The sequence below is a fragment of the Uloborus diversus genome, chromosome 8 (assembly GCF_026930045.1).
Source record: "Uloborus diversus isolate 005 chromosome 8, Udiv.v.3.1, whole genome shotgun sequence".
NCBI lineage: Eukaryota > Metazoa > Arthropoda > Arachnida > Araneae > Uloboridae > Uloborus > Uloborus diversus.
In genome coordinates this window covers 94,841,332-94,864,415 of record NC_072738.1, presented here as the reverse complement: position 1 = coordinate 94,864,415, position 23,084 = coordinate 94,841,332, and the positions used below count along the sequence as shown (strand labels likewise).

Below are 23,084 nucleotides of genomic sequence, written 5' to 3'. Positions count from 1 at the left end.
GATAGTAGTTGACCAATCACTTAATTTTAATGTCATACAAAAAGCATGGGGGGGGGGGGGGGCTTCTTATCAGTTGTCTTGAATTTCTTCCATTTGTTGTCCAAGCAAAAATGCAAATAGACAGCACCCCACGGTTTTTTGTATTACATTAAAATTAAGTGATTGGTCAACTACTATCCTCCAAGATTATTTTTCACTTTTTAGTTCATTTTGCTACGAAAGCGTTTTTTTTTTTTAAAACTATTATTTTATTTAGTAAATTACCGCCCATTAGCCAGGGCTAAAGCAGGAATACATTAAATGCACCGCCAGCTCAGTCATTTCCAGCCGAGGACTGCAGTTTCGTGCTTATGGTCACTCGTCTGGTCTGTGCTAATTCTACATTAGCTACCAGTTTGTTTGGCCCTCTTGGCTTCCATAAGAGGTTTTCCATCTCCAGCTCAGTCATTTTCCTATGCCGGGCTGATGAGTGCTAATAAGCACGAAACTGCAGTCCTCGGCTGGAAATGACTGAGCTGGCGGTGTATTTAATGTGTTATTTTATTGTTTATATATTCCCTAACATTCTGTTTATTATTTTTAAAAGGGCTTTTATTCGTAAAAAACAACAAACACAATTCGAAGTTTAATTTTTTTCCCTCACAGTAGAGGTAAACTGGTTTGAAATGTCTCTAAATTAGTTAATTTATACCATTCTATAGTGAAGTGCTTGATAAAATACTTTAAACAAAACAATCGGAGCGAAAACTAGGTAAGAAAAACTCAATCGGCAAAATGAACAAAGCGTGATCGGAGATTTACAGTTAAAAAAATTATGAAAAATTCACATTTGAGTGCTGTAAAAGTTTCTACAGAATTTAATGAAACATTTTACGTTTAATTTTCACCTAAAATAGTTCTCCAAGTTCTCTGATTAGCTGGATTAAATTGGACCTCCTCCAGAAGAAATGTTCTTGTTCGTGCGAAAAACAGAAAGCTTTTCGTTTCAAAATCAATGATAAATAAACTCAAAACGTTTCGAAATAACGTTTTACTTACACACGAAAATAAATTCAATATTTTTGGTTATATTGTTGTTTAATTGTAAATAGAAGAAAAAATGAGGAATTTAATCTTATGAACTCAGTTGGATCAGTTAATCAGGACGGTGAAGGTGTTCCTGTTTGAGGGTGCATATCAGCATCAGGACTTCGTAGTTTGGAATTTTTTGATGAAATAATGAATCACGCTGTTCATTTGAATATTTTTAAAAACAATTTTAAACTATTAGCCCAAAATTTGGTTATAGGAAGCAATTTTGCTACTTCCTTTTACAAAAAAGGAAGTATTGTATTCGCGAAAAGATTTTTACTCAAAAATCGACCTTAATTTCCATTTTGCTCACCTCCGAATGAATGTTGAGTTTTTTTTCAATCCGACCACACGTGCATATATACCTAAGAACGTATAGACGCTCGAAATGCCCATTTGACGATTCAGAGTTAATCTTACTACTATTATATATGCGAAAGTTTGTCTGTATGGATGTATGGATGGATGGATGTTGTTACTCTTTCACGCAAAAACTACTGAATGGATTTTGATGAAACTTTACAATAATATAGCTTATGCATCAGAATAACACATAGGGTAGTTTTCGTCCCATTATGAGGGGCAAAACCCCCTTAGGGGGGCAATAAAACACAATTTTCGTATAAATTCTCTAATATGGGGGTGAAAAAAATACTTGCACATATTAACATTATATGTCCATCGAAAGCTCTGATTCTTCTGCTGAAGATGGCACCTGTTCGAATTTCTAAGTAGAATAAAAAACGAGTTATGAGCTTTTTAGTTCCATGTTCGAAGGCTTTCCTTAACTCAATACAATATTTAGTGTATCATCTCAACTCCCTGTCGATAACGACTATTGTTGTATTGTTGACTATCTTTGCTTTTCGTGACTGTTCAAGGCTTTTCTCAAGTCAAATCTTGAAGTAAGATTTTTGCACAAGATTGGCAAATAATACATGGATTTGGCTGATTTTTTTCCATTTTAATGCAACTTCGAGGCAATTAATGTTTTTTTTTATTTATTTGTATTGACTGGGTCGATCAGCTGGAATCTAGCCAAACTTTTTTTGTGGAATCATTTCAATAGCTAAGGCATTTGGCATTTTTACTTTCTTCTATATCTAATATATAGAAGAAAGTATTGGATTCGTGCAAATTTTCGAATTTCGAATTTTGACGGATTCGTACGTTTTGAGGTGTGCTGAGTCCATTTCGACCATTTTTGGAAAATGTCTGTCTGTCTGTGTGTGTGTGTGTATGTGTGTGTGTATGTATGTATGTGTGTGTGTATGTATGTGTGTCACGTCTGTGTGTGACCAGTTTTTTGTGGCCAGCTCTACAACAAAAACTACCGCATGAAATCGAACGAAATTTTGTACACATATGTGCCCCTATGTGAACTTGTGCCCATTAGTTTTTGGCGCGAATTCCTCCAAGGGGGGTGGAGCAATGGGACGTTTTTCGAGTTACGCGTGCTTGCTATTCCTCAGGAAGTAACTGGCGGAATCAAACAAAATTTAGTCCGTATGTTGGTATTAACAGGAACAGGTGCTGATTCAATTTTGGTGTCAATAACTCAAACGGGGGTTGAGCTATAGAACGTTTTTTGTCGTCAATTGTGACTGCTGTATCTCAAGAAATAATGAACGGAATGAAAGAAAAATTTATCGGCAAGTAGCCCTTAGTGGGTATAAGAACTGATTTTATTTTTGTGTCAACAGCTAAAAAGGGGGTAGCGCAATCACCCGTTCTTTTTTTCCATTTTGAGTGCCCTATCTCAAGAAGTAATGCTACATTCTGGTTGAAATTTGGAATATATGTGAATCCATATGTAAACAGGCTCTGGTTTAATTTTGACGCCGATCGCTCCAAGAGGTGTTGATTTTTTTTTTTTTTTTGCGAATAAAAATATTTTTATTAATGCAACAATAAGAAAGATAAATCGTAATAGATTGTCGTCTGCGTATTTCTCGTGATTTTAATTGTATGGAAATGATAGGAAATATTATCTCAATGATTTAAAATTTTTAACTGTTGCCATCTTATGTTTGTTAACAAATAAAATATTTGTTATTAATTCAAGCAAGGCTTTTAAAATAACTTTCAATTTTCGCTCTTTGCTTTGCTTTTGCAATAATTCAGACATTGGGATGGTCGTCAAGTTTTTGCATGTGTAATTTTGTTTTTGTTAGGAATATTGCTTCCTCGTAAAGCATGGGGAGGGATCAGAAAAAGGAAAAATATAGAAGAAAGTTTCGTGATGGCCACAACATACTAGTTTTCAACTGTCGCTGTTTTTGAAGCTTAAGACTACGCAATACTGTTTCTCGGTTTTCACCATGTAACCAAATATCGCCATTTCTTTGATATTTCTTTTTACTTTCTTCTATATCTAATATATAGAAGAAAGTATTGGATTCGTGCAAATTTTCGAATTTCGAATTTTGACGGATTCGAACGTTTTGAGGTGTGCTGAGTCCATTTCGACCATTTTTGGAAAATGTCTGTCTGTCTGTATGTGTGTGTGTATGTGTGTGTGTGTGTGTATGTGTGTCACGTCTGTGTGTGACCAGTTTTTTGTGGCCGCTCTACAACAAAAACTACCGCATGAAATCGAACGAAATTTGGTACACATATGTGCCCCTATGTGAACTTGTGCCCATTAGTTTTTGGCGCGAATTCCTCCAAGGGGGTGGAGCAATGGGACGTTTTTCGAGTTACGCGTGCTTGCTATTACTCAGGAAGTAACTGGCGGAATCAAACAAAATTTGGTCCATATGTTGGTATTAACAGGAACAGGTGCTGATTCAATTTTGGTGTCAATAACTCAAACGGGGGTTGAGCTATAGAACGTTTTTTGTCGTCAATTGTGACTGCTGTATCTCAAGAAATAATGAACGGAATGAAAGAAAAATTTATCGGCAAGTAGCCCTTAGTGGGTATAAGAACTGATTTTATTTTTGTGTCAACAGCTAAAAAGGGGGTAGCGCAATCACCCGTTCTTTTTTTCCATTTTGAGTGTCCTATCTCAAGAAGTAATGCTACGTTCTGGTTGAAATTTGGAATATATGTGAATCCATGTGTAAACAGGCTTTGGTTCAATTTTGACGCCGATCGCTCCAAGAGGTGTTGATTTTTTTTTTTTTTTTTTTTGCGAATAAAAATATTTTTATTAATGCAACAATAAGAAAGATAAATCGTAATAGATTGTCTTCTGCGTATTTCTCGTGATTTTAATTGTATGGAAATGATAGGAAATATTATCTCAATGATTTATAATTTTTAACTGTTGCCATCTTATGTTTGTTAACAAATATAATATTTGTAATTAATTCAAGCAAGGCTTTTAAAATAACTTTCAATTTTCGCTCTTTGCTTTGCTTTTGCAATAATTCAGACATTGGGATAGTCGTCAAGTTTTTGCATGTGTAATTTTGTTTTTGTTGGGAATATTGCTTCCTCGTCAAGCATGGGGAGGGATCAGAAAAAAAAAAGAAAAATATAGAAGAAAGTTTCGTGATGGCCACAACATACTAGTTTTAAATTTGTTAACACGTAAAATAATTCGCCAACTAATTCGCAAATTCATAAACAGCGCAAAAACTTCCATTACTTTGTCTTTGCACACAATTTCAAACAATTGCCAAATTTTTACTGTTTATTGGAAACATTTCGGGTAGCATCATTGTTGACCCTATTTTGGGACGATTTTTACGGTAAGAAATTACACATTATACAATAATTTAGATTGCCGGTGTAGCGCTGGCGATTATGTATTTGATGGAGATCGGGATTATAAGGGAACTGTTTCACATTATTTAAGAATAGTTGACCTCACTCGAATTGGATTTTTTGGGAATTACCCAAACTGACTTCCTTACAACTCCTGAACGTTTTCGTGATTTATTTTTTGTGATTTTTGGGTTTCTTCTTAGTTTTGCCAACATTTCATTTACTCCCTTTCCCCATAATTTTCAGTTTTAATCATACCTTTTGATACATTTAAGGGGGCAGGCAATTTGAAATGTTGGCGAAACTAGAGACAAACAATGTTTTAGTAACTATTTGACATCTGCCTGTAATGACCATTAACTTGAATCAATTGAAAAAAAAAAAAAACTACATCAACGTGAGCGAAGCCGCGGGCAAGAGTACTTAATATAGATGTTCGTATCTTTCAGATACCTGTGACCTAATTAAGTATTTTTCAATAAAGCAAATTGAGGCAGTGAGAAGCAAAGTTATGTAAGTGGCAAAATTAAAAATTTGGAGATAACCAGTACAAATAGAAGGGGAACCTCTCGTCTGTTTTGGAACAAGAGATAGAATTAATAGCCCTGGTAGGTAAAGCTGTATAGTGTGATTTATAAAAAAAAATCAATGAAAGCCTACTTAGGACGTTATCTTTAAACGCATTTTACTCAAGAACATGAAAATGTCCACTTACATCTCTTACAGCTTTTCACTGCCTCAATTCAAGTTGGGATTTCTTTCTCACTTGAATTAAGCTTCATACTAACATTACATCGTCGGATAAATGCTATTAATTTCTATTTTTCTCACCCCCAAATGAATGTTGAGTTTTTTTTCTCGACCCGACCACATTTGGATATATGCATAAGAACCGACAGACACCTGAAATATCCATTTTAATGAACCCCGAGTTAATTACAACCAATTTTCTCTTGACGTCCGTATGTACGTCATTTATGTGCGTATGTGTGTATGTATCTCACATAACTCAAAAACGGTATGTCGTAGAAAGTTGAAATTTGGTACATAGACTCCTAGAGGGGTCTAGTTGTGCACCTCCCTTTTTGGTTGCATTCGGGTGTTTCTAAGGGGATCTTTTAACCCCTTTTTGGGGGGAAATAATTGTTAATTTCGATATAAACTCAAGTGGTGTTATAATTTGGCGGACACTTGGCGACAAATTTGGAGATTTTTAATTTTAAATTAGATTTCAATTTGGACACTGTTGGTGATATTTAGAGAGTAAACAATTGAATCACATTAAAATTGAATATAATGGGGAAATACCAGTAAATTGGAGTAAAATGAAGTCATGTGATGCACACATCAGCTCGTTACAACTAATTTTCTCGTGACGTCTGTAAGTATGTGCGTATATGTATGTACGTATGTGCGTATGTGCGTATGTATGTCGCATAACTCAAGAAGGTATGTCCTAGAAAGTTGAAATTTCATACGTAGACTCCTAGTGGGGTCTAGTTGTGCACCTCTCCTTTTGGTTGCATTTATTTTCACTATTTTCATTTAGTTAAACTATGAATATTTATTAGAATACGAAGTAAAGCATTAAATTTACTAACAACCTGATGGGTAAAATATCATTTTTTTTCTTCTTTCGGCAAAAAACAGATAGTCACATTTTTACTACATTGGGAAAGCTACGCTTAAAAAACAAACTTAGTTCAACTGATTTTGTATTTTAATCGTTCGATTAAATGATGAACACGTACTGCCATCTAAGCCATAACGGTTCAAGCAGCCTGCGATAACTAATCGCATAAATTTTCAAAAATAAAAAACACTTCTCTTCAATATCTTATATCTTACATATTATTAATGTGGATTATTTTTCTGTCGGTATGCGAGATCTTTCTTATTTCTTGAAGAAATTCCACCCTCATTTTAAAGCACTGGGCCGGCTAATGTTGAAAAATAGACTCAAATCAATTTTTTGGAAACGCCTCTTGCTGTTGCAAAACCTTGATGCAGCGTGTAGTTCCTATGCAGATTTTTTTAAGCAAAATTTTAGTAGAAATTTCCCTTTTTTGTGTCGCTTTCGGCGAAAAAGAAATTAAAATTAACCTGTTATCCCGACGGGGGCGGCAAAGTGGCCGAAATGCCTATTTACCTATCTTCCGCTTGTTTTTTTTCTTCGGCACTGGCCACAGTTGATAGCAAGAATAAATCTGAAAGTACACTTTCTTGCTATTATTAAATGGTTTCACACTAAATGGTCTCCTATGGGGGAGATGGGAGGGGGGGGGGGGGGGAGGGCACCGTTTTAAGTCTTTTTTTTTTTGGAGAGACAAAATTTTAATTTGTCTTCACTTTTACTTATTTACTAGTCGAGTCGTGCGGAACTCCGCACTGTACTTCAAATTGTTTCATAAGGAATTTCGCTCTTTAAAAATTTCAAAGAAAGAATATTATGAAGAAACACCGAAAAAAGTAAACGGAAAAAGTAAGCGCACAAGAGAAGCCATGTAATTTGAAGACATCAGTAACAAAACTTCGTTAAATACAACCTTGTGATAATTTGATCATCGCTCACCTTCTGGTTGTACGTATTTTCAATGCAAATATAGATGTCATTAAAAGTGTGGCTGAGCGACTCGTGAAAAATTAGTAATTTTGCATGTGAAAAAAACAGGTTGTGGCAAATACAGTCCTGCCCAAGTGAGCATCTGACGGAAAAAAAAAACATTAAAGAGACATTTATTGGCACGGATTTGAAATGGCGCCATTCTGATTAACAGCACGACACTTCAGCAAATCAAGCAATTGCGCCTTCCTTTTCGAATGCTATTCATTGAAAGAATGCGTAATAAAAAACAGCAAAAAAGCTTTTAGCTGGAAAAAAAGTAATAAGATCATGCGTCTTTCTTTTGTCATTAGCCAGCATGATACGATTTAAAATTATTCGTAAAACATTTAATTTCATTAAAGAATGAGGAAGCTCTCTCACGTAGTGATTCAAGCAAACATTCTAGAGAAGTAATAAATTCGATTCAAAAATTAGTGTTTTTATTTTTGAATATAGAACAATTTCTCATAGCGGGCTGCTTTAACCGTTACGGCTTAAATGCCTGCACATGTTTTTAATCAAACACTTAAAATTCAAAACCAAAACCAGTTGAACTGAATCCGTTTTTTAAGTGTAATTTTTCGGACGTAGACAAAATGTTTTTTTTTCCAGCCGAAAGCAGAGGAGTAGAAAATGATTTCTTACTAATGAAGTTGATAATTTTAATGTTTTATATCGTATTCAAATAAGTAATTAAAGATTTACTGGGTGAAACTCTCGTAGTTTTAATTTGGCGTAGTATTTTTTCATTTGTGCAAAAGTTCGAACACTGCAATTAGAAAAATTTACATTTCTGCATACAATAAAAATGTTTTTCTGCACAAAAAGGAATCCCTTGAGGTATATCTAATACTTTTTTTATACTTGCATTATGCTTAGTGGTCTGGACGGAGTCAAAGCTTTAAAAAAAAAAGGAAGAACACTTTTCGATTAAATGTCAACTTATCTGAATGACAACTGTAGCCTGCATAAAGGAGTCGAAACACCAAGTAACATTTCCATCGCATTTATTTTTTGACGTGTGTTATCTATTGTACGTTATGAGTACATGTGATGCGTAATATTAATGTAAATTTGCTATTATGTCGGACAGCACGAGTTTGCCCGAAGTTCAGATAGTTTATAGCCGAACGCTCTACCGTAAAAAACTTTTTAATTTAACCGAAAAACTAAGTCCAGTGCTTTAAAGCTTCGTTAAAAAAAAAAAAAAAAAAAAAACACACACACACACACACAGGTTAATTTAATTTTTTTTCTTGCCGAAAGCGACACAAAAAATTGGAAAATTGTATTTGCTTAAAAAAAATTGCATAAGAACTACAGGTTGCATCAAGGTTTTGTAACAGCAAGGGGCGTTTCCGAAAACTTAATTTTTAGACCGCAAGTCTATTTTTGTCATTAGTCAGCTTGATATGTTTTAAAATGGGGGGTGGGGGGATTTCTTCAAGAGATAAGCAAGATCTCGCATACTCACACAAAAATAATCCGCAAAAATAATATATGAGATAAGATATTGAAGAGAAGTGTTTTTTTTTTTTTTTTTGAAATTTTTTTAATTTGTTATCGCAGGCTGCTTGAACCTTATGGCTTAGATGGCAGCACGTGTTCATCATTGAACAGCATGGTTAAAATACAAAATAATTTGAACTAAGTGCTTTTTTAAGCGTAACTTTTCGAATGTAGTAAAAATGAGATAGGGTATTTGTTTTTTTGCAAAAAGAAGAAAAATATATATATTACCCTTCAAATTGAGATAGTATTTTTTTTTATTTTTGCAAACAGTCAAAAACTAATTTAAGAATTAATATTGCAATATATGATTTATAATATTTTTCTGAACAAAAAACATTTCCATTGTAGTCTGAAATCTTAAACCTGGTACTTATATTTTCGCTAACATTATGCTTTAATTTTCTTACCGGAGCCAAAGCTTTTTTTTTTAAAAAAAAGATCCTCACAATTAAGAATCAATCTAGCTTCATGTTGAATCAAGATTTCATAATAGCAAGCAGCATTTCCATCTCATTTATTCTGCTCCCTCAAATTTGTTATTCATTGTTATTAAGTGGTCATGTAATGCCCGATATTTTTCTAATTTTATGATGCAGATTGTCCGGACGTGGGCCCGAACTCGCATTTTCCTGGTTACCAGTCGAACGCTCTGCCGATCAAGCTCCTCAGCTCTGTCGGTCGATGTGCAAGTTAAAGTTATAAATTTAACCGAAAACCTCATTCTGGGTCTTTAAAAGAGGTTTTTTTGCCCGAAAAAATAATGTTTAGACCGTGGGTCTATTTTTCGTCAGTAGCCTGCACGATTAGCTTTAAAATAAGGTGTAAATAAAAGAAATCGATCAAGAATTGAGGAAAATCTGGCGTAGAAACCAAAAACAGGTTACAGAAATAATATATAAGGATTTATTTTTTATTGATTTATTTTCCGAGTTAGCAAGATGAAGCTGAATTTGGCGCCCCTTGAACGTGACGCACGCATGCGGTGCACGCTTTGCACGTCCGCTTAGAGCGGGCCTGAGTATTCGCACTCGAACTCAAATGTCATAGAGATGAAATTTTGAATTTTTTTTTTTATTTCTGACTCCGCGTTGAATTTTTTAAATGAACGAGCTGATGTGTGCATCACATGACTTCCCTTTACAGTTAAACCTCGTTTATCACGGTTAGTTCGTTCCAGATTTTTCCGCGATAACTGAATTTCCGCAAAGTAAGATCTCGCATTTATAAACCGAATATTTTCCTAATTAGAGCGCATGAAACTTACTTTACGACAACTTAAATAGGTTTCTAACATAGTTAGAGCCCCCTAGAAATGAAACAGCATCCTTTGCCACCATTACATTTGTATTACTTAATATATTGCACAAAATTAGACGAAATACACATCACATTGTTAATCATTGAGAAATAAACTAAACACACACATGAAGTTTTTACAATCTATCTACTAATCTATGAAAATAGCTCAACTTGTTCGATGATGAATTAATTGCCAGTTAGTGACCGTATGAGCCTCCGTTCTTCCTCTCTACATTTATCCTCATTAAAGGTATTAAGTATACAACGTATACAACTTACAAAGCTAGTACACTGTTGAACACCATTTATAGATGCATTTACATCTCCTAGTAAGTATACAGTGAATTATACTTTCCAGTTAGTGTTTAACGGCTTAAGTGAGATAGGATTCTCTTCACTTTCATCGGTGATTTTTTACCTCCACTCCCTCAACTAGTACAACTACACGCCTCAGAAGAGCTCAGGTTACTTAAAAAGACATACATTGTTATTCTTTTGTAGGAAAAAGTTTATACGAGTGCTTGCAAAAGGCTAGTTACTGAATTTGAAAAAAAAAAAAAAAAAAAAAAAAAACCCGCAAAGTAGTGAAGCCGCGAAAGTTGAAGCGCGAAGTAGCGAGGGATGACTGTACTCCAATTTAATGTCATTTCCCCATTATTGGCATTTTTTAATGTGATTCAATAGTTTACTCTCAAAATATCACCAACAGTGGGCAAATTAAAACCAGATTTAAAAAAAAAAAAAAAAAATCGCCAAATCTGTCGCCAAGTTGGTTACAAAACTTAGCGACCAAAAGACTGGCGATATATCGCCAAGTGTCCGTCAAATTGTAACACCACTTGAGTTTACATCGAAATTAACAATGATTTCCCCCCAAAAAGGGGCAAAAGACCCTCTTAAAAACCCCCGAATGCAACAAAAAGAGGGAGGTGCAAACCTAGACCCCACTAGGAGTCTACGTACCAAATTTCAACTTTTTGGGACATACCGTTTTTGAGTTATGCGACATACATACGCACATCCGCACATACGCACATCCGCACATACGCACATCCGCACATACGCACATCCGCACATACGCACATTCGCACATCCGCATATTTGAACATACGAACATACATATATACATACAGACGTCACGATAAAAGTCGTTGTAACTAATTCGGGAATCGTCAAAATGGATATTTCGCGTGTCTATACGTTCTTAGGCACTTATCGATGTGTGATCGAGTCGAAAATAAAATTCAACATTCATTTGGGGATGAGCAAAATGGAAATTAAGGTCGATTTTTGAGTGAAATTTTTTTTCGCGAATACAATACTTCCTTTTTTGTAAAATTAAGTAAAAAGAATAAATTAGTAACAGTTTTCTGCCCCCTTATAATTATTTCACCTCTCCTTACGGATGCGTGCCCCTCAGGTTGGAAACCAAGGCCTAAAGTTTTAAAGAAGATTAAAGAGACATTTAAACTTAATATTAGGACAAAAAACATACAACATTCTTCTTGATGCATTTGAGATGTAATGTTCTAAGTTTGGAACTAATATTGGTGTACATTGTACAAATATGCATAGTTTTTCTATTATTGATTACCATAAAACGGGGAGGACAGTGCTCCCATAGGGATAACATTGCTCCAAAAAGTGTAAAAGTTTTTTTAATGATTTTTGAGGACTTCAGTGACGAAGTATTTGACAATGCAGAATATATTTCAACTAGGTACAAGATAACAGCAAACAAGTGGCCAAGTTGCCAATTGGAGACCAAAAATCAGTAAAAAAACTTATGCACTTTTTGGAGCAATGTTATCCCTAGAGGTCAATGTTGCCCCATTTTACGGTATTTTTCTTGTCAGCCTTTGCCAACTGTTGACGTTGCCAAGGTTTTTTTGTCAACTAGGTTTAATTTTTAACCAACAAATAGCTCCTATAGTCCTACAAATCCTACAACAAAATCACATGGCACAGTTACATTGAAAATCTTTTATTTCAGAGACGAATTGTATTGCTATTTTTTCAGTGCTGAATAATGTTTATAAGTCTGCGCCTCTCCGAAAGTAAGGACTTTTAGTTCATAATTATTATATATTTGGCCACAAAGAAAAAAAAAAATGATATCATTTTTCAGTCTGTAGGCGCGCTTTTATAGCCCCCCTCCTGCCTCAAAATGAAAGCATTTTGAAGAATTTTCAAATGCAAAATTCTAGTAATATCAATAGTGAAGTTGATGAAGACACAAGTTGTGCTGATTCTCGAGAAAATTTAGATGGTTCTGGTTCTGGCATACAAAGGACAGAACTAAAAGTTTTGCAATTTAATAGTTTAATATTTTATATTGATCTTTAAAATTTTCCTTTTTCAGGCTAAACACAAAAGAAGTTAAGTTAGTTGCAATATTTGGGAACATTTATCATTTAAATTGATAGAAGTTGTTTTCGTAATTCGGACTAACTTATTCCGTACTCGGGGCACGTTGGTCCGCTTCAAACAGTTCTGTTAAAAAATTCATGTTAAAAAAAGTTATCGAGTTGAACCATCTAAAAAAATCTGGGATGATAAAAAATGCTTAATGAAACTTACTCTAGAAAATCAAATTGCTCATTAAATATCTTGATGAAATAGAATATGAAAAGTAGATAAGAGGATCCCCACCTTCCCCTATCCTATACTTTTTTCTAATTTTGCAATAATGAGTTGAATTCTAGCGTACATGTGGTACAATACTTAATTTTAGGAGCGGACTCTTTAAGAAGAACTTTTAACATGAACTATTATACTGATGCTTATAATAGTTTGCTGAATTATTGTTTGTAACATTATTAAAGATTTGAATACGTGAAAACGATTACAGGAGCATTTAAGAAGTTCGTTCATAACGGATAGAGCTTACTTTCTCCTACACAAAGGTCCATTTTATGACTATAGGCTTTCTGCACCTCATTATATCAACATCGTCGGAGTCAAAAATAAATGAAGTAAGAAAAAAAAAGAAAAAAAAACATTGCAAAAGAACATAGTATTAAATTTATTTCAAAATCAAATGCTTGGTTGGACTTGAATATTTAACTCAAACCATGACATTTTTGAGTCTTCCCCCACCCCTAAAAAACTACAACAAAAATTAAAAAAAAGCAGCAAAAACATAATAATAAAATTCGCACTATAAAAACCATTTCAATGTATTACAAATAAATACAGCTGCTCATTATGAGTTTTGTTATTTTGCTTTGGCAACTGGGGGGGGGGGGAGAGAGAGAGAAGAAAAATTGAGTTTACGTAAAGAGTAAATTTCATGCGAAATGTTTTTTCGAACCGCGATGATTTTTAAGTTTAAACTTTAATTTTATTTACCACTTAATTTTAAATTTTACACCATAGTCTTGTTTCACATTACTTTTCCTTTTATTTTGTTTATACTCCTTTATACACTTCCTTTATGTATTTTACGGAAAAGTAATATAAATAAAGCTGTCAAGAAAATTCTAGATCAACAAAATTTCGACAAAAATATATGTTTGCGTTACATTTGTTTCTGAAAACGATTTTTCGGTTAGGAGAAATACAACTATACTTTGAATAAATAATATATGTATTAAAAGGAGATAGCATTATCGAATATATTATGTATTCATCTATATACTAAAAATATGTTTATAAGATTCAATTTTATCATATAAAATCACTTTTAATATAAGAGATAATTTACCTCAGCAAACACATCAAGTTCCGTAGGGCAACCAGATTTCGGAACTGTCGGATCCGTAAAGATGACAATCGCCGTATCAGCCGCTGTGACAACATTCGTAAAATTTTCAGCTGTCAAAGAACAGACTCGCTTCACCCCATCATGCTTAGGCGTCTTGAGAAATGGCAAAATAGCCCCCTGAACAGCAATAGCTGTCAAAAACAGTAACACGATACTTTTCATTATTGACTTTAGAAACCAACGACCAAACGACGGAAGACAGATTTTTATCAAGTGCTAGAGTCAAGTAAGCGTGTGTGCTTTGACACTAAAAGGCATTCCATTTTGTGGTGAGCAAACACAACCTTTGAGGCCAATATGGAGATTACAGATAATCGTTCCATTGTTCCTTTCTTTGGGACAAAATTTTAAGAGCGAATGAAAGAGGAAGTACGTCAGAATTACGTCTGTTCTGCTTTTAACTGTTTTCGTTCGAACCCGAGATTTTTGGGAAGAGGAACGCGTGGTTTCCGGAAATGATTTCTTTGACATTCATGAGTCACTTTACTTTCGTCATCAAATGGAGATGAATTGCTGTCGGAGCTTAATCTGACGTTGGCAGACGATCATTTTTTTTTAAAGTTTCTTTCGTCTCTTTAGAGCTCTGCAATTTCAGCTGAAATCTGGGAAGTTTTTCTGCTTAAATTATTTCAATAAACAAAACGATAAGAGGTACATACAGCAAAGGAAAATTGTATTTTCTTCCAAGCAGAAATGACCCCCCCCCCCAAAAAAAAGCAAGAGCGCACCCCTCCTAAATATTGCACCCCCCCCTAAAAAAAGCCAGAGCCTCTCCTCCAATAGAAAAAAAAAAAAAACCCGTCAAAACATACACACACCTTGAAAAATTCAATGGCGCAGTCTGCGCCATGACCGGGGATGATGCGACATGAAATGTGGGGGAGAGGGGAGGACAGGGGGCACCCCTGGTCCCTGGAATATTTAAAATATATCTCTTAAACCAAGCACATAGCTGAGCTCTTAGATTTGAGGAGATATAAATTTGATTTTTTTTTATAGCAAATAAATAAGTACTATTATTCACACAGAAATAATTCGAAGCATGTATTTTTCTTGCAAAATAAAGAATACATTTTGCAGTTTGTGATGTCTTATCAAACATTACTTAAATTTTAAATATAACTGTTGGTGAACAGACATTTTCTGTTCAAATACGTGCAATTTATGTCACTAATTGTAGCGGAAAACACATTTTGTCTTCCTTTTTCCAGAACTATGAAAGCGCCAATTTTTTCTAAAAGTCAAAAGCTAGGAATCGTTTGTGCTTTTGCACAAACGATTTTGAGTTCCTCAAATATGTTCCTTAAAATAACTGATAAAGTTTTCAAAGCAATAGAAAATTTTCTTGCAAATCGATTTGTATACAAAGCCTGGTTTTAAATGGGCTACTACAACATTTAATTGATTCGTACCAATATTATTAAAAAAAAAAAAAAAAAAAAAAAACTGCTAATTCAAAAAAAAAAAAAAAAGTTATATTGCTTTCAAATCCTGGTGGAGACAATTGACCTTCCTAAATGACAGGCCTGACCATCCCCTTTTAGCAGTTCTGTATTTACAGTTCTTAAATTTCACAGCAATGCCAACGCTAAACCAACGTAGCATTTGTTATCAAATTACAACTTTGTATTTAAAAAGCCTAGTTATCGAATTTTGCTCATACAATCATCTTTTATTTAAAAAAAAATAGTCTGAAAACATTGTCAGCTCACAAAATACTTCCCTTTATATTTTTGTGGATTATCACATCATCTTTTGTGTTGATATACCGTTCGGCGTTGGTGAAAGTAAAGGGTTGCGTGTGGTGATTTTGGAGGAACTAAAAACGTTTTCTAACGTATGTTCACATAGTTAGCTTGAAAAATAAAAATAATAGCAACACATAACATAGCATTTAATTAAGATTCAAAAAGGGCGACGCCTTTCATAAAATATTCATAACTACCCAAGCGTTGCTCTCAGATGGATAAAGATCTAAGTATTTTCTCTTAACTTATGCATTGAAAATTTACTAATCGACTTTCATTTTAGATTATACAACATTAGTTCGTTTAACTCCCAGTAATATTACGATATAAGACACATGCATTTGTTACTTTACTATTAAGAAAATGACAGCGGGGAAAATTGTTTGAAGGACAAAGCTGAAATCTTTGTTGGATTATTTATTATGTTGTTTATTGCAATGAAGTTACAAGATGAAACTGGTAGGACGATACGATCATAAAACTTCTTCCATAGCGCAAGCTGCACGAACGAATAAAACCCCGAATTTCCTCAAAATGCATTGTTTCAAAAGAGCCCACTAATTTTGACTTCTGAATTTAATATTTCCGAGAAACATTTTCAAAGCGCCGAGGAATGTACAATACTTTCTAAACTAACTTATATCACTGCCACTACTTTGCCTTCAAACGCCATGATCATATTTAAATACTTTATCATATTAGATGTTAAGATGAGGCATTTGAATAAATATTGTGAAAACGAATTTTACTTGAAAATCGTTTCTGTTAACTTAAGTATTTTTAACTTACAAATAAAAAGTTAGTAGTAATGTTTAAAACTCCTAACTGATCTTTAAATCCCTGAATATGCTTAAATATTTCATCCAGGCAATATATTTTTTTTTATGAAAAAAATCTTTTTTCTCTTTCAAAAAGAAAATAAATGTATCGAAAAAAAAGTTAGTTATCCTTTTTCTTCCGAGCAAAATTAAGCGCCTCGGCCAAAGTTACTTTCCCCCCTTTGCCAAAAAATATTTAAAAGAAATAAATAAATATACTTTGGAAAATAAAAAAAGCTATGTCGTCAAAATAAATAGTGTTCATCAAAAAAAAAAAAAAAAAAAAGAGAGAGGGGGGGGGGGGAAAGAGAAAACGCGTCTGTACAGATGTTTCATACTTAAAAAATAAAGCATTCTGAATTTCTCTTTATTTCCTGTTGCCAAAAATAGACAAATAAATTAAAACTTTTAAAAACAGATCATTTCAACAATACTTCATTATTTCATAGTAAAAACCAGGGCTGCGGAGTCAAACTGATTTTGGGGTAAATTATTTGGGGTTGGAGTCGGGAGTCGGGAGGCAGAGGTTTAAATTTCAAGTGTCGAATTGGTTTTGAGGAAAAGAAGTCGGAGGGTCCTGAGTCGCGTAGGCTTTAAAATTCTAAGAGTCGGAGTCGGTCATTTTCCCTCTGAGTCTGTATTTCTGCCAAAGCTGCGGAGTCAGAATAGGAGTCGTGGAGTGAGAGTCGGAGTGATTTTTGGGTACAGGAGTTGAAGTTGAAGGCCCTAAAATTCTAGGAGTCAGAGAGTTGGAAGTTGGTCATTTCCTCCCTCCACAGCTCTGTTAAAAAAATTTACGCTTTGAATTCATTTCATTTTGATTCATGTTTTAAATCTCTGACTTTGTGTGTCAATGTTACGTCCACGGGACGTGTTATTTCGATTTTAATTAAAAACTTATTTTAATTTCTTGAAACCAAAAACTGAGAATATATTCAGAATCTGCACATTTTCTTCAATTTTTCGGTTTTGTGTTACCATTATTGTTAGCTGAATTGTTCATGAAATACCCTTATATTAACTAAATCAAAAAATCTTTTCTACGCATGTTCTTCATCAAGATCTTTTTCCAACAAAGTTTGTCTGAAGCAAATCGACCTTTTAGTGCGGGATTTATATTTATCTTAAATTTCTCAGTAGAAGCTAATGTTCAGGTTTTTTAAACTTTTAAAAATTGAACGAAAAATTGTTCAAATCAAGAAAATCTTTTCCATTCATATTCTTCATCAAGTTTGTCTGAAGCATATCTGTCTTTAAGTGTGGAATTTATATATACTTTGACTTTTCCGTAGGCGCCAATGTCAAGTTTTTTGAACTGTTAGAAACTAAACGAAAAATTGTTCAAATTAAAAACTGAAATATGGAAATGAGATGCCATCACCAAGATCTTCCGAACAAAAAAAGTTTGTTCGAATCGGTCTGTTCACTCAAAAGTTATCGGAAAGGGGGGGGGGGGATATAGAGAGATAGACCGACACACATATTTTCCCCATCTCAAAATTTTACTTTCCAATTCCAATTTCAATATTTTAAAATTTATTTCATTATTTTTGGACTTTTTTTACGTTGCAAAATTAGGGTATCCGACTGCGTTAAAATCGACTATTTCGATGAAATATTTGTAGATTTTTTTATGAATCCATTCTGTTGTTTAATTCATTAGCTTTCCAAAACTGTCTCAAATTTTTACTCTACGTGAATTACAACTGGAATTTTAGCTGTATCATTTTAAAGGGAGTTAAAAACCCAAAGTTGCATTTAAACGCGTTTTCTGAAAAATATTTTTGCAGAAAGCTGTCTATTGTAACAATGATATCTCAAAAAGTTATTCAAGAATGATGTAAAATTTTCTGATATAGTTTTCTGCAATATGCTTGGTGTTTTTCTGAAAAAACTAAGCTGAATTTTAGAATTAAGTAATATTTTTGCATGCATAATTTTAAACAAAAGTATTTTGTTTTTAAAAATTCCGCATAGTTCAGCTATATTTCAGAATTATTTCAAAAAACAAGAAATCTTTTACAGCAAAACACTAGTTTCAATGTATTTCTACAAGGATTTATGTATGATTAGAACCAAAATTTGTCAATAGCTGTCAGCGTCAGACACGTTTTTTCGCTATTTTTCTTTAAATTTGTCCAATTGTTTTTAAAAATATTACTTTGAAAGATTGTTTTTTCATACATATCGGAACATTTGTTGTTAAAAAATAATATTAAAAAAATGACCAAATAATTTTTCAAAAAAAAAAAAAAAAAAAGTCTTTGAATACAGTCGGATGCCTTAATAGTGTACACTTAATGTTCGAAAAATGTTTCCTTAAAATTCTGAAATCTTAATGGTGTTCCATTATTGATTGTAACATCTATAAGTCACCTTGCATCATTCATGTAAACTAATTTTGTGTGAGGTTTGTTACAAGAAAGAACTTTCAATTTGGACTTGGAATCAATAGTTTAGCAAGTTCATTATCATTATTATTGTTACTGAAAAATCGCCCGTCATGGTATGATGGGTGAAAATTGCTTCTACATTTGAACGAAGCAATTGCCTGTTTGGTGATATTTTGGTAGGATTAACCCTAAACTCCAGTAGATAGCGTTCCTTGTTGACAACTTTTTCGTTTCCTCATTCCCCTGAAATCCCCCTGTCTTACCAGTAAAATGGTTAATTGCCGGATCCAGTTCAGGCTTGTCACAATAAAACCTTTCCCTGCCATGTCAAACATTACCCAAACCTATTATCAAACTATCATGCCGTGACGCGAGTTTCATTATTGACTAGTAGACCCGTGCGGAACTCCGCACTATGCTTCGAATCGTTTCATTAGGCATTTCGCTTTTTAAAAATTTCAAAGGAAGAACATTATGAAGAAGAAACGAAAAAAAAGTAAGCGCAGTTGAACTGAGTCCGTTTTTTAAGTGTAATTTTTCGAACGTAGACAAAATGTTTTTTTTTTTTTTTTCAGCAGAAAGCAGAGGAGTAGAAAATGATTTCTTGCTAATGAAGTTGATAATAATTTTCATGCTTTATATCGTACTAGCAAAAATACCCGGCGTTGCCTGGGTCAGTAATAATTATGAGAAACAATCGTTACTTGCCCTTGTTTTCTGTTTTAAGCGAAAGAATTTAAAACAAACCTTTTTGACGTGATTAAAAATCGAGCTTCTTCCTTACTCATTAAACTAAAATAGCAATAAGTATAAAGAACAAAATAGTATTCAATTAGAAACGAAAGCACGACATTTAAGCATATACAAATTTGAAGAATTTCCGAAATATGAAATTAAACTTTACATGTTTAAAAAGATTTATCTGTTAGTACTTTTTTTTTAAATCTAAAACCTTCTCTGTATGGCTATTGATGTACGAACTGTTTTAAAAAATGTAGCCGCCCGTGTTCCCCTTACACTTGCTTTAGTTATTTTGGGAAATTTCAATTTTTGTGGGCACTTGGTGCGGTTTAAAATCTTACCAAATTTGCGAGAATCATTTTGGGACACTTTCGATAACACTCCCCCTCCTTACTAATTTTTATTATAGAAATATTGTTGCCAGATGCTGAGATACTTTTGGTCAAAATAAAATGGCGCTAAACGGTTTCATCCGAAATGTTTCCAAAATAAGTAGTAAAATTTGGCGATTGTTTGAAATCGTGCAAAAAGAAAAATTAATGGAAGTTTTTGTGCGGTTTATGGATTTGCCTAATTTAGTTGTTGAATTATTTTACACAGTATTTTTTTTTAAGTATCTTTGATTGGCGATATTTTGTTTATATGGTGAAAGCTGAGAAACATTATTACGTAGTCTTTGGGCTCAAAAACAGCGACAGTGGAAAAAACTGCCAAATGCATCAGCTACTGAAATCTTTCTGAAAAAATTCTGGCGATATTTCTGCTGGTTGGTTGGATATAGTGAGCAAGTGTCCAATCAGCATAAATAATAATAATAAACCATTAATTACATAAGTTCCGTTTAAAAGTAAAATGATCAGCCAAATCCATTTATTTTTAGCCAATCTTGTGGAAAAACGTTACTTTAAGATTTGACTTGAGAAAAGCCTCAAAAAGTCAGACGAAACGCAAAAATATTCAACAATACAACAATTCTTGGGAGTTGAGATGACACACTAAATAATGACTTGGGTTGATGAAAGCCTTCGAACAGGGAACAAAAAAGCTCATAACTCGTTTTTTATACAACTTAGAAACTTCGAACAGATGCTATCTTCAGCAGAAAAATTGGCGCTTTCGATGGACATATAATGTTAATATGTGCACGTTTTTTTCCACCCCCATATTGGGGCATTTATGCGAAAATTGGGACTAAAATTGGAATAAAAAGGGAACTATCAATCGGATTTTTTTCGAACTGGTCTATAAACCTTCCCAGTACCAAACTGAACAAACGGTGAAAGTTTCAGCCAAATCTGCCGGGTAGTTTCTGAGATCTTAGGGAACAAATTTACCAAACTCCATTTTTATATATATCGTATTTGCGCGAATAAAAAATTAAAGGTTTACTGGGTGAAACTCGTAGTTTTTATTTGGCGCAGTATTTTTTCATTTGTACAAAAGGTTGAACACTGCTATTAGAAACATCTACATTTCAGCATACAATGAAAATGTTTTTCTGCACAAAAAGGATTTCCTATAGGTAAATCTAATACTTTTTATGCTTATATTATGCTGAGTGATCTGGATGTAGTCAGAGCTTAAAAAAAGGGAAGATCACCCTTCGATTAACAGTCAACTTATCTGAATAATAACTGTAGCTTGCATAAAGGTGTAGAAACACCAAGTAGCATTCCCACTGCATTTATTTTATTACGTTTGCATGTTATGAGTACATGTAATGCGTAATACTAATATACATTTGATATTTATTTCGGACAGCCCAAGCTTGCCCGAAGTTCAGATAGTTTATAGTCGAACGCTCTACCGAAAAAAACTTATCAATTTACCCAAACAACTAATTCCAGTGCTTTTAAGCTTTATTAAAATATGAACACACACACACACAGGCTTTTTTTTTTGCCGAAAGCGACGTAAAAAATTGGAAAACTGCATTAGAACTTTGCAAAAAAAAAAAAAAAAAAAAATGCATAAGAACTACAGGCTGCATCAAGGTTTTCAAACAGCAAGGTGCGTTTTCGAAAACTTGATTTTTCGACCGTAAGTCTATTTTTCGTCATTAGTCAGCCTGATAAGTTTTAAAATGAGAAGGGAATAATTTATAAGATAAGATATTGAAGAGAAATGTTTTTATTTTTGAAAATTTTTACAATTCGTTACCGCAGGCTGCTTGAACCGTTATAACTTAGATGGCAGCACGCGTTCATCATTTAACAGCACGGTTAAAATACAAAATAAATTGAACTATGTTCTATTTTAAGCGTAGCTTTTAGAATGTAGTAAAAATGTGATAAGCTAGTTTTTTTTTTTTTTTTGCAAAAAGAAGAAAAAATATATATTTTACCCTTCAAATTGAGGTAGTATTTTTTTTATTTGTACAAAGAGTCAAAAACTCATTAGAAGAATATATATTTCAATATACGTTTTATTATTTTTTTCTGAACAAAAAATAATTCAATATTGTAGTCTGAAATCTTAAACCTGTTACTTATATTTTCGCTTACATTATGCTTTAATTTTCTTACCAGAGCCAAAGCTTTAAAAAAGAAAAAAAAAAAACGTACAATTCCGAAGTAATTTGGCACAAAGTCACATCAAGTTTTCATAACAGCAAGGAGCGTTTCCTTCTCATTTATTCTATTCCCTCACACTTGTTATTGACTTACTTACGTGTTCATGCAATGCACGATATTTCTCCAATTTTTTGATGCAGATTGTCCGGACGTTGGCCCGAACACTCATTCTCCAGGTTACGAGGAAAACGCTCTGCCGATCAAGCTATTCAGCTCTGTCGGTTATAGTGCAAGTTAAGGTTATAAGTTTAACCGAAAACCTCATTCTGGTTCTTTAAAACAGATTTTTCGGCTGAAAAAAAAAACAATTTTTAGAACGTGGGTTTATTTTTCGTCAGTAGCCAGCGCCATAAGCTTTAAAATAAGGTGTAAATGAAAGAAATCGATCAAGAATTGAGGAAAATCTGGCGTAGAAACCAAAAACAGGCTACAGAAATAATATATAAGGATTAAAATATGAACACACCCACACACACAGGCTTTTTTTTTTTTTTTTTTGCCGAAAGCGACGTAAAAAATTGGAAAACTGCATTAGAACTTTGCAAAAAAAAAAAAAAAAATGCATAAGAACCACAGGCTGCATCAAGGTTTTCAAACAGCAAGGTGCGTTTTCGAAAACTTGATTTTTTGACCGTAAGTCTATTTTTCGTCATTAGTCAGCCTGATAAGTTTTAAAATGAGAAGGGAATAATTTATAAGATAAGATATTGAAGAGAAATGTTTTTATTTTTGAAAATTTTTACAATTCGTTACCGCAGGCTGCTTGAACCGTTATAACTTAGATGGCAGCACGCGTTCATCATTTAACAGCACGGTTAAAATACAAAATAAATTGAAGTATGCT

General features: G+C 33.5%; 1 protein-coding gene across 1 annotated transcript in view; it reads right to left on the bottom strand.

The window, feature by feature from the left end:
• The window catches only part of LOC129227628 (calsequestrin-1-like), a 75,435-nt gene extending 61,146 nt beyond the window's left edge, over window positions 1–14,289 (bottom strand). Inside the window, 1 exon segment of the mRNA XM_054862217.1 lies at window positions 13,908–14,289. Within this exon segment, the coding sequence (XP_054718192.1) occupies window positions 13,908–14,129 (222 nt within the window). The 5' untranslated portion in view covers window positions 14,130–14,289.
• Window positions 14,290–23,084: the final 8,795 nt, after the last annotated feature.